The sequence below is a fragment of the Populus euphratica genome, unplaced genomic scaffold (assembly GCF_000495115.2).
Source record: "Populus euphratica unplaced genomic scaffold, PopEup_1.0 scaffold624.1, whole genome shotgun sequence".
Lineage (NCBI taxonomy): Eukaryota > Viridiplantae > Streptophyta > Magnoliopsida > Malpighiales > Salicaceae > Populus > Populus euphratica.
In genome coordinates, this window is record NW_011500326.1 from 68,845 (window position 1) to 85,726 (window position 16,882).

Sequence of the window (16,882 nt, forward strand, 5' to 3'; positions counted from 1 at the left end):
GGAAGATGACAAAGGCAAAACAAAAGTCATCTATACTTGATGTTATTATTATGGTAGTATTAACAAAAGTGGTTATGATAGCAGTAATGTCAATTAGAAAGGTTGTTAGGGTGGATGTGGAAATTAAGAAAGTTATCATTAGCGTTACAAATATACACATCCAGGTATGTTTATATTTGAAAAATAATTTTTATTTTATGTCATTAATTTTTTTATATTTATTAATTTGAATAACCAATAAGGTTATTTTTTTAATTAGACATGCTATAAATGTATATATACTCAATTTTAACTGATTTTTACTTTTTCATAAAAATGGTTTAAAAATATTTCATTTTCAAAATTATTTTTTATGAAATTGAAAAAATAAATAAAATAAAAATAGATTTAGCCCAGAGATATAAATTATTAGTAGATTTATTATGGTTTAAAGATAAGAGGTGGAGTGACAGGTTGCCACGTAGCACGTCAGCACTTCAGCACGTCATCGTGAAATAAAAGTAAAAAGCTTACGATTTTGTGGCGGTGGTGTAATTGTTTGACAGCTAAAAAATAGAAGAGCAAGAACCTTTCTGATTTACGAACCCCAAATAATACATATAAATTTAGAGGCATAGGGAACCCTCTCGATGCGTGACTGATTGTTGGTTATCTCAATATTCCAGTTCCCAGACCTCATATCCACCGCCGCGACCGCCGCCGCCGCCACCACCACCGCCAGCATGGTCAGTTCATCTTTTATCGCCAGCGTCGATCACAGAATCAGACTCCTTTTGATCACTATTGCTCACTAATTTATACTGTTTTGTAGACTAGTAGAGGAGGAGGAGTTCCCGGAGGAGTAGGCAGAGACCGATTTCGAAGAGAATTTTCTTCTTCTCGATTCGAATCGAGTAGTGGTAACAGTAAGAGAGGGAATAACCCGCCGTCGAGGCATCTATGGGTGGGGAATTTATCTCACAGTATAGTAGAGGCCGATTTGACAGATGAATTCCTGCAATTCGGAGACCTGGATAGCGTTGCATTCCAGCCGGGACGCAGCTATGCTTTTGTTAATTTTAACAAGGAAGAGGATGCGATTGCGGCCATCAAGTCTCTCCAGGGTTATCCTCTCGCCGGCAACCCTCTTAGGATTGAGTTTGCTAAGGCGGTTAGTTTTTGCCACTTTTGTTCTCCTTTTTATTTTCTAGATTTCAGATTCCTTGGAATTCTGCTCTGCTTTTGTATTTATGCTAAGTGGGTTGTTCTCATGGTCTAATTAAGAACGACTAAACTCCTCCTCCAGATTAATTAGTTTTCACGATCCTAACAAAGCTGTTTAAATTAGATTAGATGTAAGTAAGGCTTGAGTTGCTCCATGATCACTCTTAAAATTGATGGGCAGAGGCTTAGGATTTGTAGTTTTTCTTACAAAAAAGAAGAAGAAGAAAAATTCATGGCTGGAAGAAAGATATGATAAATAAGGTGAAAAAAATTCTCCAAACACAGAGAGAGGTAGTACCATAAGACAAACAATAAGGAAGGAACCACCAGGCACAATTACAAACAAAGAATGTTCCACTTTGCACATATCTCTGCAGCTTTCCATCACTAGCAGATAAGGTTCCATTCCAATTTTCATGCCTCATTGTTGTGGCTTGAAGTGGGATCCTGTATTCAATTAAAGCACAAATACATTGTCTATTAATCATCGCGCTTCTGATAATTGATATCCATAAATTGTTATATTAATTCAATGACATCATAACACATGGCTAATGAGTTTCATGTCAGTTAAAAAGAGTCTTTGCTTTTCCAATCCACCATTTTCACATGCTTATCTGGAGTTGAAAGTATACCATCCTAGAAGATCATTGAGCTCGTTTTTCATTTGGCATCAGGGGATCTTCCACACTGTTAGTTATCAACTATAAAACCAGCTTTGTAGCTTTTCACCTGCACATGAGGGTCTTTGCAGATATAGCAAACCTTTAGTCCAAGCTGACAGCCATCCAATTTTGAGTTCTGTGCTTGCTGGATCTGGTAATATGAACATGATATTTGGAGACCAGTCTTCTTAAAACACCTTTATTAATGCTTCAGGGAGGATGGTGAAGTTAAAATTTCTGAAATTGGGATTAAGAACATATGAATTCGGTGATTCAATAACAATTAATGGTTGTGCACTCAATCCTCCAAGTCCATTCCTCTTCTTCTCTCCAGATGTCTATTACAACAGCTAGAGCAGGCTGAACAGCAACAATCAAAAGAAAAAATTTATTCGATGGCCTTGCCAAATACTTGAAAATAAGATAACATGAGGGAAGCAGAATCTAATGAAACATTCACATTGTCTTGCACTAATACATGGGGAAGTCTCATGGATTTATCCCAGTTTGCAATTTTCATGCACGGCCTTCATAAGACAGGTTTTTAGGCGGTAAGATAACAAATAATAATAAATAAATAAATAAATAAATAAAAATTCTCACATGGGGCGTTCAAATTCACATCAATTAATAACAGTCATGCTCTGGGCAACTCTGTGGCAGCTTTTCGACCTATATTGAGAACAATCTGTGTGAGTCTGCACAAGGCAGTGGAGTTTGCTTTGTTTAAAATGCCCAGGCTCAAGGGGTTGCATGTTTCATGATTTTGGTAAAGTGACAAACTGCGAACCATTCCTCATTTAACCGAGTAAAATTCGATTCCCAGGGTAGCCCAACAGCAATTATGATGTGATATTAACCAAAAGTCTAGCAGAACATTATAGCGGGTAACTGTAATCTCTCACCGCATATTTGTCTGCTCGCATTACTCATCCTCGTAGCAGTTAACTTCTTGTGAGTATAAAAAAGAATTGGGTTTACCAAGGTTGCAGAATGAGTCCAGGAGGTTAGTCTTTCAATAACTTGTTAGCTTCTTCCCTAAATCAATTACGTATCTGATGTTTATGAAAATTGGTTTTGCTTGTCAATCATCCGAGACCCATCTCCTGATGCTAGAATTCTTTTGATCAGATTACGTTTTCTGGGATAGATGGGTGTCTGTGGATCTCATAAAGATTAATTATGGACGAGTATATTGTTCTCATTTCTTGCTCTTCACTTTTTCCGATGATGCATTTTGATGATTAATTCATGAAAGCTTAGTTGCTTTAAACCTATCAATTTACTTTTTCTTGAATTCCAACTGGAAATTAAAAAAACATGACTAGTTAAAGAAAGGACTGGTTCCAACACATCTTGATGAGATTCTTATCTCAGGACAAGTCATCAACACCATCACATGATGAAGATTACTTGCAACGGCGAGATGAACAACGCCTTACATTAAGGGGATCCCCTTTCTTGCAGAGGGACTCTAGAGCGCGTAATGCTAGCCCTGAAACTTTTTACCCTGATAAATCCAAGATGAGCGATAGTAGTGCAGAACCTAGTGAGGTATTATGGATAGGTTTTCCAGCTTTACTAAAGGTGGATGAAATGATCTTACGGAAGGCTTTTTCACCATTTGGTGAGATTGAAAAGATCACTGTATTTCCAGGTCGTAGTTATGCTTTTGTGAGGTTCACAAATCTAACATCAGCTTGCAGGGCAAAAGAAACTCTTCAGGGGAAATTATTTGGCAACCCTCGTGTGCATATTTGTTTTGCCAAGAATGAAGCTGGGTCTTCAAATAGTGGAAGGACCCCACTCTCTCCGCATTACAAGCCAAACAGTCGCCAAGGAGGCCCTGAGAACTTCCGGCAGGATAGGGATTTTGGGACTGCAGATCCCAGTATCAGATCTCCTCATTTCAACTCAGATTTGGATCCTGCGGGTTCTGATGTCTATGGCCTTAACAGGAAGGGAACCTTGCACCATGTTGGAAACGGTGCATTTGATAACTGGAGGTTTGGAGAAGAACTAGGACCACCACCAGATGTGTATGAACGACTTGGTAGTCCTACAAGAGGGAGGGATGCCCACTTCCATGAATTTGTTAAAAAGAACCCTCAGAAAGGTCCTTTTTATGAAGAACCATGGGATTTACCAGAAGATTCCTATCTGTATCATGAAGCCAAGAAGTTGAAGACAGGCTCCTTTCCTCCTGACAAGGAACTTCCAGAGTATCCTTACTCTGATTTAGAACAGGAAAGAAGAGCTTTCCCTAGGGCATTTTCTGATTTTCCCCAACCAGAGGCATTTGATAAGAACTTGGAGGCTGGACCTTTTGGATACACACCAATCCAAGACCGGCCAATCAATTTATCACTTCCTCATGGAGAAAGGAATGACCCCTGGAAAGTATCTTATGACAATTTCCAGGCTGGCTCTGGTTCTCTGCCTGCAAATCGTGCTGAGAGGAAAAGATTCACCCCTGAACCAGAACCATCCTCTTTGAAGTTATGGAAATGGGAAGGGACTATAGCAAAGGGAGGCACTCCTGTCTGTCATGCTCGCTGCTTTCCCGTGGGAAAAGCGCTAGACTTTATGTTGTAAGTAGTAAATAACCCTTCTCTTCATGCTTTCACTTGTGCACAGATTAGCTTTGATATCAGCTAAGTGGCTACTTCCTTCTTGTCCGCTTGTTCTATTTGTAGTGATTATGATGCAAATTACAATGCATCTTTAAGTCTTGAAAGGACATCTTTAAGTCTTGAAATCATCTGTCCTTGTCTCATAATTTTCAGTTATTGATATATGAGCCCACAGTAAAAAAATCAAAATGTTGTTTTTTTCTACCCAACCAGATTTGGTTCAACTACTGTAATGTGCTACTAGGCAGATTTTGAAACGTACGAGGCAGAATTTTTCCTGATATCAAATTATTTTCATGGATATTATCTGACTATGAACTTAATCTGATGGTGCAATTCGTCATATTGATGTTTCAATATATTTGTTACATGACTCTTTTCAAAACTTAATGTAAAGATAATATATCTCCACGAGATACGAGATGTTCTAAAACTATACACGTGCAGTTTTTGTGGGGAAACAAAATGCACTTTTGTGATAATTGACAATTTCATCATGTAGCTCAGCTATTTTTTCACCTGCTCAGTGAACTAGTGTTCGGATTTACTTTTTAACATTAACATTGATTCTACAGGCCTGATTTCCTGGATTGCACTGCAAGAACTGGTCTAGACATGCTTGCAAAACACTACTATCAAGCAGCTTCTGCTTGGGTTGTGTTCTTTGTCCCTGCTAGTGATGCAGATATGGGATACTACAATGAACTCATGCACTATCTGGAGGAGAAGCAGCGTGCAGCAGTTGCTAAATTGGATGATAAGACCACCTTGTTTCTTGTACCTCCATCTGATTTCTCAGAGAAAGTACTGAGAGTACCTGGCAAATTGAGCATATCTGGTGTTATTTTGAGATTAGAGAATTCTGGTTCAAATCTTGGGCCTCTTCACCATCCAAACGAAAAAAGGGATATGAACATACTGCCATTTCACAGGGATCCATCGTATCCAAAGCCACCAACACATTCAGGTCAGTTTCCTGCAATGGTGTCCTTTTCAGATTTGAGTAGATCAGGAGGTGATCCAGCTTTCCTGGGGAATGTGGCTTCAACAGCTCCACCTGTGGCATTTTCTGGTCCGGCCCATCCTGCTGGAAGTATATCTGATTCCTACAATGAGAATAGGCATCATTATCATCTCCAACAGCAGAACTCCACATTGAGGCCCAACTGGTCTCCTCACCATTCGCAGAGCATTGTTTCTGGTAATAGAAATGTACCGTCACAAGCAGCCAATACTGCTGTTGATCCTGTTATTCCAGATCATCACCCAGTCCTTCCAAGGACAGTGCAAGAAAATGGCCCCACACATTTTGCAAGTGGAATGTCAACCAATCCATTGTCTGGAAACAGCAAGTCGACCTTTCAGGAAACCAAGCCTTCTGTTCCAGTGTCTTTGCCTATTGCAGGTTTGCAACCACAACAACTTGCACAATTAGCATCATCTCTTCTAGGGCAGCAGAGGGTATCGGGTAATAATTCAAATGGATCTGCTAGTGAGGATTTTAAGCCGACAGTGAATCAGTCTGACAACCAAGTTGGAATAGCACAGGCACATGGTTTGCACAAAAATCAGGTGGGCTCTGAGATCCCGACATCTCAGTTTAGTCAATTGCAACAGATGCAACAGCAGCAGGTATCAAATGTGCCTACTTCAGTGCCACCCCCAGTTAGAAAAGATCTTCAGCCAGGGGCTCAGGGTAATCAACGGATGCAAAGTGCTGGCACACAGGAAGAAGCAGATGGAGATCCACAAAAGCGTCTGCAAGCAACATTACAGCTCGCAGCAGCTCTTCTTCAGCAAATACAACAAGGGAAAGGAACTTGAGTGGTGCCTGATTATGTTGATTCCTCCACTACCATGTGAGTGAAGTAGGTAAAATAGCTTTTCTTCAGATGATGCTACAGAATGTCTCCCTAGTAGCACTATTAACCAAAAAAGTATTGCTGCAATTGAGTAATGCCAGTGCTGTGTTCTGCTATATTTTGTGTGGCGATGACATGCTGCTTTATGTCTCCTTTCTTTGTTGGCTTGATCGGAAGAGTGAGGACTTGTAGCTGCATGGCTCCAGGAAATACTAAGCTCTTATGCAGGTCCATTAAAACTAGATCCATGATTCATCTTTATTCCCTTTATCCCCCCCCTTCTGTTGAATAGAACTATATTAGATCTCTGCATCTGGTTTGGAATATATCATTGCACAGCTAATCTATTCTAAACTTTTACTGGAAAATTGCAAGTAATTCCACTGATGTTTGTTGCTTAGTCGTGCAAAAATGCTGTGGAAGAAATTGGTTTCGGCAAAAATGCTGTTTGTTAAGCAGGCTATGTAATGAAAGCCTTAGAAGAGCTGGTTAATTGACATGCTTCTCGCTTTTTAAGCCCTTTAATCTTGTGGAGTTCTTTCAATTTTGGTACTTGAAGGCTGGTCGGAGAGCTGCAGCTCCGCCCATGATATTTTGGTGTGTGGTTAAGTGTCCCGCAATTTGATTAATTAATTACCAATGTACAATAATTAGTGTTAGATTCAGTGTTGTACTGATGACTGAAAGATTAATGGTGTCCTCAATTTGAGGATTAAAAGTAAATGATGCCTGCTGTTTTTATCAAATTATATGTTTCAGCAAACAGTGGAGATTGAGGCTGATCTTGTAGACTCGAGTTTAAAAGTAAATGTCCATGGCATGTAACATAAGAAAATAGTGAAATTTCAATGATAAAGACACAACTAGTTAAATAGCTTGATAAAATAGGATCAAAAAAATCTTTTGCGAGTTTAGAAAATAATTAAAGCTGATATGATAAACAAACATGTAATTTGAATAATAAAATTTGAATAATAAAAGGTGAATCAAATTAAGTTAATTTACAAAATATGTTATTCAAGTTATAAAATTCGAACAAGTTAATAGAAAAGAAATCAAAGAAAATATCTAAAAAAAAAAAGATGAAATTTACTTGTATTAACTTTTCAAGCTTGTCATCTTAATTATTATATTAGAAGTATTAAACATGAAAAACCTAAGGAATCTAATACTTAACTAATTAAATATTAAAGGATAAAATCAAAACAAAAATTATGCAAAAGAATCTAAGATAAAAACAAAATAACAATTAAAAGAATGAGAGTTAAAATTGAAATAAAAAATAATTTAGGTTAAAACAAATTTTTTAATGGAGGGTTAAATTGAAAATAAAAAAATTAAAAAAAGAATAAAAATTAAAAGAACGATAACTAATTTAAAAAAAAAAAAACAATTCAGCATAAATTTGAATCAAAGGATGAAATCGAAAACCATCAAAATTTTTACAAAAAACCCAATAAAAAAATTAAAAGTTAAAAGAAGAATGATAAAATTTTAAAAAATTATATATGATAAATTAGAATTGAAGGATTAAATTGAAAATAAATAAAAATTTAACAAAAGCACTAAAAAAATTAAAAATTAAAAGAATAAGTATTAAAGTTGAAATATTAATATCAAAGAGAACAAATTGCCCAATCGCTATTGATACCATACCGATAAAGAAAAAAAAAGAAAGAAAAAAAAATTAATTGATGACAAACTATTCTATTGCCATCGACATTGCATCAAGAGAAAGGGGACTTGGTGATGCATTTAACGACATAACAAAAAAAATATTTTCTTTAACCGAAAGGTGTGACATTTTTCATTCAAAATGCATGAATGCTTCCCACGTATTGGCACATACCGTGCATATGCTACCAACTTTTTCAAATTAATTAATATTTAATTGATACTAAAAGATAAAAATTTATTTAATTACCCTAGTAATTACAAAAGAAAATCCTAAAAGAAAAGACCAATACACCCCTAAATTTAAGTTTTATTCTAAGAGCATACTTAATTTATTGTACATTGTTAATAAAAAGATATTTGTACTTTTTTTATTGTTTTATATAAAAAAAAAATCCTAGAACAATTGGATATTTTATTATGCTTAAAAAATACTCTTTAACCATGAATATCTCATGTGAAAAAGACAAAACACCTCTTACACAAAGTCAATTGATTGTAAGCGCACAATGTTTTTACTTTTTTTTTTTTTGGGAGTAAGTAAAAGAAACAAAGCATTCAAAATTAATTGCCGCAACTTGCCCACGTACCTTAATTGTTGGGTTATCTTGTCAAATTCGATTTATATTTGTCTTGATCATTTGTAGGTCAGAATAAAATTCTAAGTTTTAGATACTTAAGAATTCAATATATTCATTCAATCGAATTCTAGTAGAACTTTTATTTTTTAAAATTATATATATATATATATATATATATATATATAATCAGAAGTCTTTTTGTATATATTATTTGAGAAAATACTATTAGATTTTTTGTTTGTTTTCAAATATGGTTATAACATTCCTTTTATAACATTAGCAAATGTTTTTTTTTTCAGCCCTTTGCAATGATTTTTTTTCCCTCTGCACATGTCAATTTTTATTTTTATATAATTAAGTAAGAGATAAATTTAAAAAAAATATATTATTAATCAAATCAAATTTATGATCGAATTGAAAATTTAGTTGGTTAATTTAAATTAACTTAAATATTATTATTTTATTATATAAAAATAACTTTATCTTGAAAAATATTTTTTCTTGAAATCAAACCGACTTTTAACATAATTATAATTAAATTTGTAAAATTAATCAGGCTATTATCATCTAACTCAATTCAAAATCTAGTTAAACAAGAAGTTGGGTTAAAGTCCTCTAAGTTTACCTTTTGAAGCCAATAATTTTGATGATGTTGCGATGAATTTTCTCTAGATAGCACGCAAGTTGTTTTCAAATTATCAGAATTTGTCTAAAAATCAATATTCCAATAAAAAAAACCAAGTAAAAAATAGAGACAGTTGGTAAGATAAAAAGATTTTAGATAAAGGGATATATTTCTCATGCCCGAGTGTTTTTTACATTTGTTCATATTGCTTTTTTTTATTCATTAAGTAAAGAACACGAAACAAAAGAGTTATATTTCTTTGTAGGAAAAAAAATTAGGAAAGAAGAAATTATACTAATAAATTATTTTGTTTCAAAAGATATACTACACTTCTTACAAAAAATAAATTAATTAATTACCATATAATGAAGTAAAAAATATTAAAAGGGTTACGTGAAATAAGATAGAATATCTTTATTTATTTTGTCTTTTAAGTTTTATTTTTAATTAGTATTAACATTATTTTTAATATTATTTGTTTATGCATATCATTTTTAAACAGATGATTCCAATTGATCCGTGCAAATATTTTTTCTTAGAAAAGGTATAAAAGTATCCAAGAAAACACACAGATAGCAGCAATCTCACTTCACTGCATCCACTACTTCTGGTTTGGCCCTGCTGGTGGAGGAGGGGAGGGAAGAAAACAAATGAAAAGCATGGACGTGAGGAATTCTATTGCCTTTATCAAGCAAAAAAGATATACAACCTATCTGGGGATATAGCTCAAGTTACTAACGAACAAAAGAATATGCACTTGCATGCCGACTTGTGTGGTCTCTGTATAGTTTAAGGTAAACCACAGTACTTGAATATAAGATCACCACAAAAACTGACATTGAAAGGTTTGTTGCCCTGCTGCTGCTGCTGTACAGATGTTTCAACCGCTAAACATAGAAGTAGGTAGATGTCTCTGTTGCATTCGCTGTGTCTCTGCAAAGAATAGATCGAGCTTCAATTACAGAGCGAGGGGGCTCTAGATCCTTCTCTTGAAGTGAGTTTCCTAGCAGTCGCTGCATTTGCGAAGCAAATGTGTCATCCAGTATCTGCAAAAGAAAACCATGAAGAAAACTAGCATGTGAGATGGTCAGAATTGACAAATCATGAAATGCCCAGAAATGAACTCCAAGACCTACCCCAAGTGCATAGCAGGAACCATTATACCACACTTTGTTTTCCTTCCTGCTCTCAAGAAACTTCAAAACGATCTAGAACATTACACAGTTAAAGCATCAGGATAGCGGATAGAAATAAAATAACCCCAGTGAAGTGCGGAATTCAGATAAAAATTTTACTCTACCTCTCCCATCCTATCCCAGAATCCACGACATGTAGCGACAAATATCCGGCTAGCAAAAACATCATGCAAATTGGATATACAATCAATGAGCTGTGAACTTAGAATCTGCATTCTTTCACGGACCTCTGCCTCTCCATCTTCTTCCCTTATGTCCTCCAAAATTCTTTTTAGTCGTGTGCTTCGACTAGCTTGCACCTGGAAGAATTGTGATTTCATTCATGTTACAGTTTCCCCTTTTGCATTCTAAAAACACCAACACCATGGCAAGAGGAAGAAGGATCCATAGTATATGAAGATTAACCAAGTAAATTCTCATCAACTAGTAGTATATTATGAGCATGCAAAATTCCATAGTATTCAGGAATAATACACAACATATCCTCAAATTTTAACACCCTATTTCAACAAGATAAGGAACATTGCAGCATGATCAATATTCAACAGCTGCTATATAAAGCTGAATGATTTTCTCTAGTACCGTTCTTTCATATTTTTTTCTCTTCTTTAAATGCAATGTTACCTAATGATCAGGCACAGAATCAATCCCTTGATAGCAAATTGACTATTGACTATTGAATAAATGACCAGCATTACTGATCATCTCAAGGAAATTAGCTTTTTAGATTTACAACTACCACTGATACAATGGAACTCAGATAATGGATTGAAGCTTACATTGTTAACTAGCTTCTCCACTGTTGCCTGCATGTAATTTTTGTGTTTTGTTCTCAATAGAACAGTAATTCCATTCATCTGCTCCCCACAAATTGACTTTTTATCACCCATGAGAGGTAGATAGGAAGCCCAGGACTTAAAAATGTCCTCCACTCTACAATGTAAGACATCAAGGATTCTCTTGATTGTATTCAGAAAAATTCCCAACTGCCACAAGAAAATATTGGTGAGTTGTACTTGGACACAATGGAGTGCAAAACATCTGTGTTTGTGTGGATGTTCATGTTTGCACCACTCACTTGATTAGGTACAGAATAAAGTGTTGTTGATTGTCTTCTTGTCAGCTTTTGGACATGCATATTAAGCCTCTTTGGAATGCTGTCTTTCAAAGGAGTCAAGATGTCATTGTATTGCTTCTCCAAAGCTTTAACTATTGCTCTTTCCACATCAGCAACAGCCTTTGAGAAGATTGAGAAAACAAAAATTAGCTGTGACACAAAAATTAGCATAAAAGCACAAAAAAAATTCATATATTGGTTTCCATACATGCCTAAGTGAGCACATGTGGAGAAGAGGAAGAGCAAGTACTAAAGGCTTCTCTCTAATAACTTGCTGAATCTTGCAAAAGATAGTTAGTACTTACATTTTCCAAAATCAATGAGTAACGAGGCCATCGGTTGATCACCACTTCATACTCAATAAGTGCATCTTTGATTCTCTCATACATTTCTTCAGCAAATGGAGAGGTGGAATGATTCGTCATTACTCCAGCCCATGGCACCTGCAAGAGATAGTTAATGGTTAGAGCATAGAAAGAAAATCCTCATTTTCAATTGAAAGTACAACTGGTTTTCCTTTGGTTTCAAGTGTGTGTTGAAACAGAAGGACATTATGTAACTATGAAACAAACATAGGACAATTGCTTTGAACTTAAATTTGGAGACCACCCTCGCTTCCACAATCTTTCACATGAAGGAAGAGGAAGCATGACAGGTACCTTTTCTGCTTTGCAAAGTTCAAGCAAGTTAATTTGCATATCCTGCACCCAGACCATTATGTAACTATGAAACAATCCCCTCGAATCTACGCCACCTTGCACGGGACTGAAACAAACAAAATATAAAATATAAGAGAGCTTCAACTTCTACATCTACAGTGGGTTGTAAATTATTTTGATACCATGTTCGGACTGCATTATTAATGACACTTCATCTTCAATTTCTTTGTGGGAACATATTAAAACTCGTTCTAGTTGAAACCAAAACATATTTTGTATTATTTTTCTATCACTAACCTGATATTCCATAACTCAAGATCCCGTTCAAAATCAGCAATTGCTATCAGTAGTTCATTTACATGTGGTTGCGGGCTAGATGGAGGACATGCAGAGAGAAAAATTCTAAGCCTGTTGCACAACTCAGTGCTATAAACTGCAGCAGCGATGTTTGACAAGTCGATTGAACTGAAAATAGAGAAATGTGTTAAGATAAGCATAAGATGATCAGTTAAGAAGTTCATTGCATGCAATATTTGCTCAATACTTTGCCTACAACTAACTTGAGAATGAAAAGTCACAACGACTAGGGAGGAAAGTTTCGAATTTGTCACGAGTGAAGAAAGAACGATATAAAAATCTCTAGTTTGGTGAAACTAATCTCAAGCAAAAGGGAGAAAATTGTCTTTTGTAGGGTTTAAGGGTTAGGGTTTTCATAGAAGCAAAATACATAGTGCTCATTAGTTAAAACTTCAACTTAAAATCATTTTGGGTCATATCAGCTAACGAGGGGATATAATATCCATGTAAGAAAGAAAGATTCCAATACCTTGGGAGTAGATGCTGGTTGTGGATCCTGATATCTGCCTGAATTTCCTTCCCAATATTCAGACACAAATTTTTCATTTTTAAATAGGCTGTGGAGATAGTTATAGAGTCTATGAGGAAGCCTTCAGAGTTGCTAGAAACGAACTCATCAGTCTCTACCATGTGTTTCCGACATCTCTTCTTCGCTGCTGTCTGTAAAAAACAATTATTCAATTTAGAGTTGTATCGTGCTAATATGTTAAATGTTGCGAACATAGGATGAATAGACTTCTAGTCCCAACACATGATTTCAAAGCACAAATGCAGTCAGTGGATGAAAATCACTGCGAATTTGGGTACCATAAGGCCCTTTCTTAGCTGATCTCGAACATTCATGTAACTCAAATGTGAGAGTGTCTTTTATGAGGACATTTACTCGATTTTTGTATGAGAATGATTAGTACTTAAAAGTGCATTTTTATCATGGTTTTATATCATCATTTTGCACTTGAAGTATCAATAACTCCTTAACCAAAGCATATTTTATAATAATATATCTAATAATATAAGATAACTTTAATTTGTGGAGAGTGTCTTTTATGAGGGAATTTACTCGATTTGTGTATGAGAACATTTCATGTAACTTTTCTGAGAAGGTCTAAATGAAGACTTGAAAGATTAAGAGGCTGAAGATTGCACAATAAACATCCCTATGCTTGTTAGGTTCATTGAGAACATTGATGTCAAGTTTAATTTACCTGCAAATAGTTCCTCAGCATAGTCTGCGCATCTTGAGATAGTATGTCATGGAGTAGGGTGTAGACTTTAACAGCTTCTCCCAGAGCTGGTGCTGCAGACTCTTGCATCGGGTTGAACAGGTCTGCCAACCCTGTGGGTGAGTTTTCATCCAGTGATTTGTAGTTCTCAAAAACTTGTGCCAAGAGACTCTCAATTCGTGTTTCACAATCTAAAAATATACTTTTCTGCAATAATACAATGAGGACAGTAAGAGGCATTTCTTTGATGCACTGGGACAATTTTAAAGGAAAAACCCTCAACAACCACCCAAAAACTGATGACTGAGCATAACATTCAGATTCTTACTAAATTCTTTTCATAGCATCTTCATATTTATGTATGATTCATGTCAAGTGTTTTTTTCTTCATTCTTCAAACAGTTACCTAGAAAGTTAAAAGAAATAGAAGTGCTGCAGGGTGTCCACTACAATCACAAATACAAAAGGATGATTTCGCCAAAACAAAAGGATGATCTCGCCAAATTCATGGACTGGTCATGGTAGAGCCAACCTTCAGCAAGGGAAATCCTCTGTGAACTTGCTTCATCCATGTCCCAAACAAACCATAATTGGAGTGGCACAGTCCATTCTCATCGGTAAGAGAACCACAAAAGCTTTTTTGCCTAATTATCCTTGTCAAAATATAAGGCGTGTTTAAACTATTTGAGAGTTTAGCTTTGTTAACTTGGTTTCCAATTGCTATTTCAGCTTTTGCTTCTATTCATTTTGTCACTAACAGTGAAAGTTAAATACAAATTGTACTTTTATAGCATATAAATTATCCCCTGTGAATTTGCTTCGTCCATGTTCCAAACAAACCATAATTGGAGTGGCAAAATCCTTTCTTATCAGTAAGAGAACCACGGAAAGCTTTTTTTGTGTAATATACTTGCCAAAATATAAGGCCTATTTAAACTATTTGAGATTTTAGCTTTGTTACCTTGCATTCAATTGCTATTTCAGCTTTTGGTTCTATTCATTGAGTCACTAGCGGTGAAAATTAAATATAAATTACACTTTTATAGCATAAAAAAGAGGGCGAGAGAGAGAGGCAATAGGTTTCATCCAAATTAGCATCAAAAGCAAAGTTCCCTGAATTCAGTGTGTTGAGTGCCAGCTACTTAAACAGATCATTTCTCATTTTCTGGTTTGATTTTGAAGTTAATAGGACGCTTGGATATGCATTCAAGAGATTATTTGTAAGTAGTGTATGTAATTTCAGCAATTATTAGGAGACTACCTCTTGCACTGTTAAACTCTTCTCACTCCTGGCCTTCATGATGGGTACAAGTAACTCATTGACAAGCTCCAAGCAGTCTTTCTTTGGAAGGGCCACATCCATGACCCGTGAAAGATATCTAGAAAGAAATTTAGAGAATTTATGATATGGAAGGAAAGAGAAAGATAAAGGTAAAAATGAACAACTAGATCCACTGAGATATTCAATAAATTTGCAGCTATAAGCACCTCAATTTTGTATATGAATCAGAAACTCCATAATAATCTGCAAATTCAATCAACAGCCACTTCCAAGATCCATGTAATCTCAAATTTCGAGAATGAAAAAGCTGTGCGTGCATAGCAGCCTCCAGTAGTAGATCATAAGCTATTGTTTCCACAACAGGACCACTCTGTATATTATTAACAGCAAAAAAAATGAAATTAAGGAAGTAAAACATGGCAAGCATTGCATCATGGAAGCACCTTGTATAATAGTAATAAGCACACACTTGTAGACCACATGAAAGCACTTGACAATGAATGCACACTGCAAATGATATGCAAGAAGACAGCCTGCACAAGCACTCATTTACATTCACATGCTCGTAATTCTAGCACTTGAACATTGAATTTATACTAAAAATGGAAAAGACAAAACAGCAAAATTGCTACCACAAAATTATTCCAGGTATTATCTATTCGGCTAATTTGAGTCGAAAGAACTGAAACCTTAATATTATTAGTCTCATCCTGTGTAATAGTACTGCCAATGAAGAGTTGTATCTTCCCAACACATTCTTGATCTTCATGGTATAAGGGCCACCATCGAACTCTATCACTCTGCAAAATTTGAATAATCACATCATCTAAAGTAATTATTTATACTTACAAGTACCTCATGCTGGAAGATACAGGAAAAAGGTACATACAGGATTATCATTGAAAGATGAAATAGCAATCGTAGCTCGGCCTTGGAGTGACTTTTTTGTATCTTGTACCTCTACCAAAAGTGCTTCCCCTTCACTTTCTGGAAAACTGAATTAAGTAAACATATGAGATTTTTCCATTCCATGTAGAACAATTATACCAGAAATTATACAGTCCATTGTTTTGTAAGGGTGATCGGTGGTTTTACTTTGTCAATCATATGATTTTCATAAGTATAAAATTGATAGATGAACAGAAAGGAAAATCTTTTGGGCCATATATCATAGTACAAGGTACATTAATGGCCCAATCTGCTAGCCTTTCAATTGAGACTGAGCTGTCTACAATTTTTGCCATCTCATGCTGATATTTTTTTTGTATTAAAAACAAAAACCTCATAGCAGCCAACTGTATGACAAGTTGAAAGTAAGTTCAGAACTTACAAGATGTGGTAATCCCCACTTCCTGGGTGCAAACAAATAGCAGAACCTGGTTCAACTTGAGAATTTTCAGTAGTACTCTTCAGTTGGAATAAGCATGTAAGTTTCTCTGCAAGCCAGAAAAAATAATTTTAGCTGTCCATCAAAATAGTGCAGCACAGAAGTTCCTAAAATTTTGCACAGTTCAAAATGCCAAAACAAGTGGAATCCACATGATTGATGTGATTTAAGACAAGCACTTGCAGTATCTTTGTTAGGATATAGACAGAATTCATTTACCCTAATGATAATCTGAAAATGTGATTGAAAGTGGATCTGTCGTTAACTTGTTACACGTATAGGAGCAATAGACTTTGCAATCATTTTAATGAAAACACAAACCTTCTGTTGGCACTGGAAACGAAGCTATTTTAAGAGAATTCATGCCAGTTTTCACTAGCGATGAAACATGCTGGACATACTCTTTCCCCATTTGCAT

The 16,882-nt window shown here is 35.4% G+C and overlaps 2 protein-coding genes across 3 annotated transcripts in view; one reads left to right on the plus strand and one right to left on the minus strand.

Moving 5' to 3' along the window:
* The first annotated feature begins 511 nt into the window (after positions 1–511).
* Positions 512–6,884, plus strand: LOC105113634 (RNA recognition motif (RRM)-containing protein). Of its 2 annotated transcripts, XR_840000.1 has the most exons (5): positions 512–725; positions 812–1,150; positions 3,246–4,459; positions 5,077–6,774; positions 6,805–6,884. XR_840000.1 is itself a non-coding variant. In XM_011009884.1 (4 exons), exons 1-4 carry the CDS (start codon positions 723–725, stop codon positions 6,323–6,325), a joined length of 2,805 nt encoding a protein of 934 aa, XP_011008186.1. In that variant the 5' UTR covers positions 512–722; the 3' UTR covers positions 6,326–6,884. The 2 variants fall into 2 exon arrangements, 1 of the variants encoding a protein (XP_011008186.1); XM_011009884.1 differs by having other exon boundaries at positions 5,077–6,884.
* Positions 6,885–9,814: 2,930 nt separating this feature from the next.
* LOC105113635 (portal protein) overlaps positions 9,815–16,882 on the minus strand; it is a 9,331-nt gene continuing 2,263 nt past the window's right edge. Inside the window, exons 8-23 of the mRNA XM_011009886.1 lie at positions 16,786–16,876; positions 16,408–16,513; positions 15,967–16,072; positions 15,767–15,877; positions 15,284–15,447; positions 15,057–15,174; positions 13,778–14,002; positions 13,042–13,232; positions 12,513–12,680; positions 12,216–12,321; positions 11,862–11,999; positions 11,518–11,676; positions 11,219–11,425; positions 10,544–10,738; positions 10,380–10,451; positions 9,815–10,289 (exon numbers count right to left, since the gene is read on the minus strand). Coding sequence (XP_011008188.1) covers positions 10,131–10,289; positions 10,380–10,451; positions 10,544–10,738; positions 11,219–11,425; positions 11,518–11,676; positions 11,862–11,999; positions 12,216–12,321; positions 12,513–12,680; positions 13,042–13,232; positions 13,778–14,002; positions 15,057–15,174; positions 15,284–15,447; positions 15,767–15,877; positions 15,967–16,072; positions 16,408–16,513; positions 16,786–16,876 — 2,316 coding nt within the window. The 3' untranslated portion in view covers positions 9,815–10,130. The remainder of the gene's footprint in view (positions 10,290–10,379; positions 10,452–10,543; positions 10,739–11,218; positions 11,426–11,517; positions 11,677–11,861; positions 12,000–12,215; positions 12,322–12,512; positions 12,681–13,041; positions 13,233–13,777; positions 14,003–15,056; positions 15,175–15,283; positions 15,448–15,766; positions 15,878–15,966; positions 16,073–16,407; positions 16,514–16,785; positions 16,877–16,882) is intronic.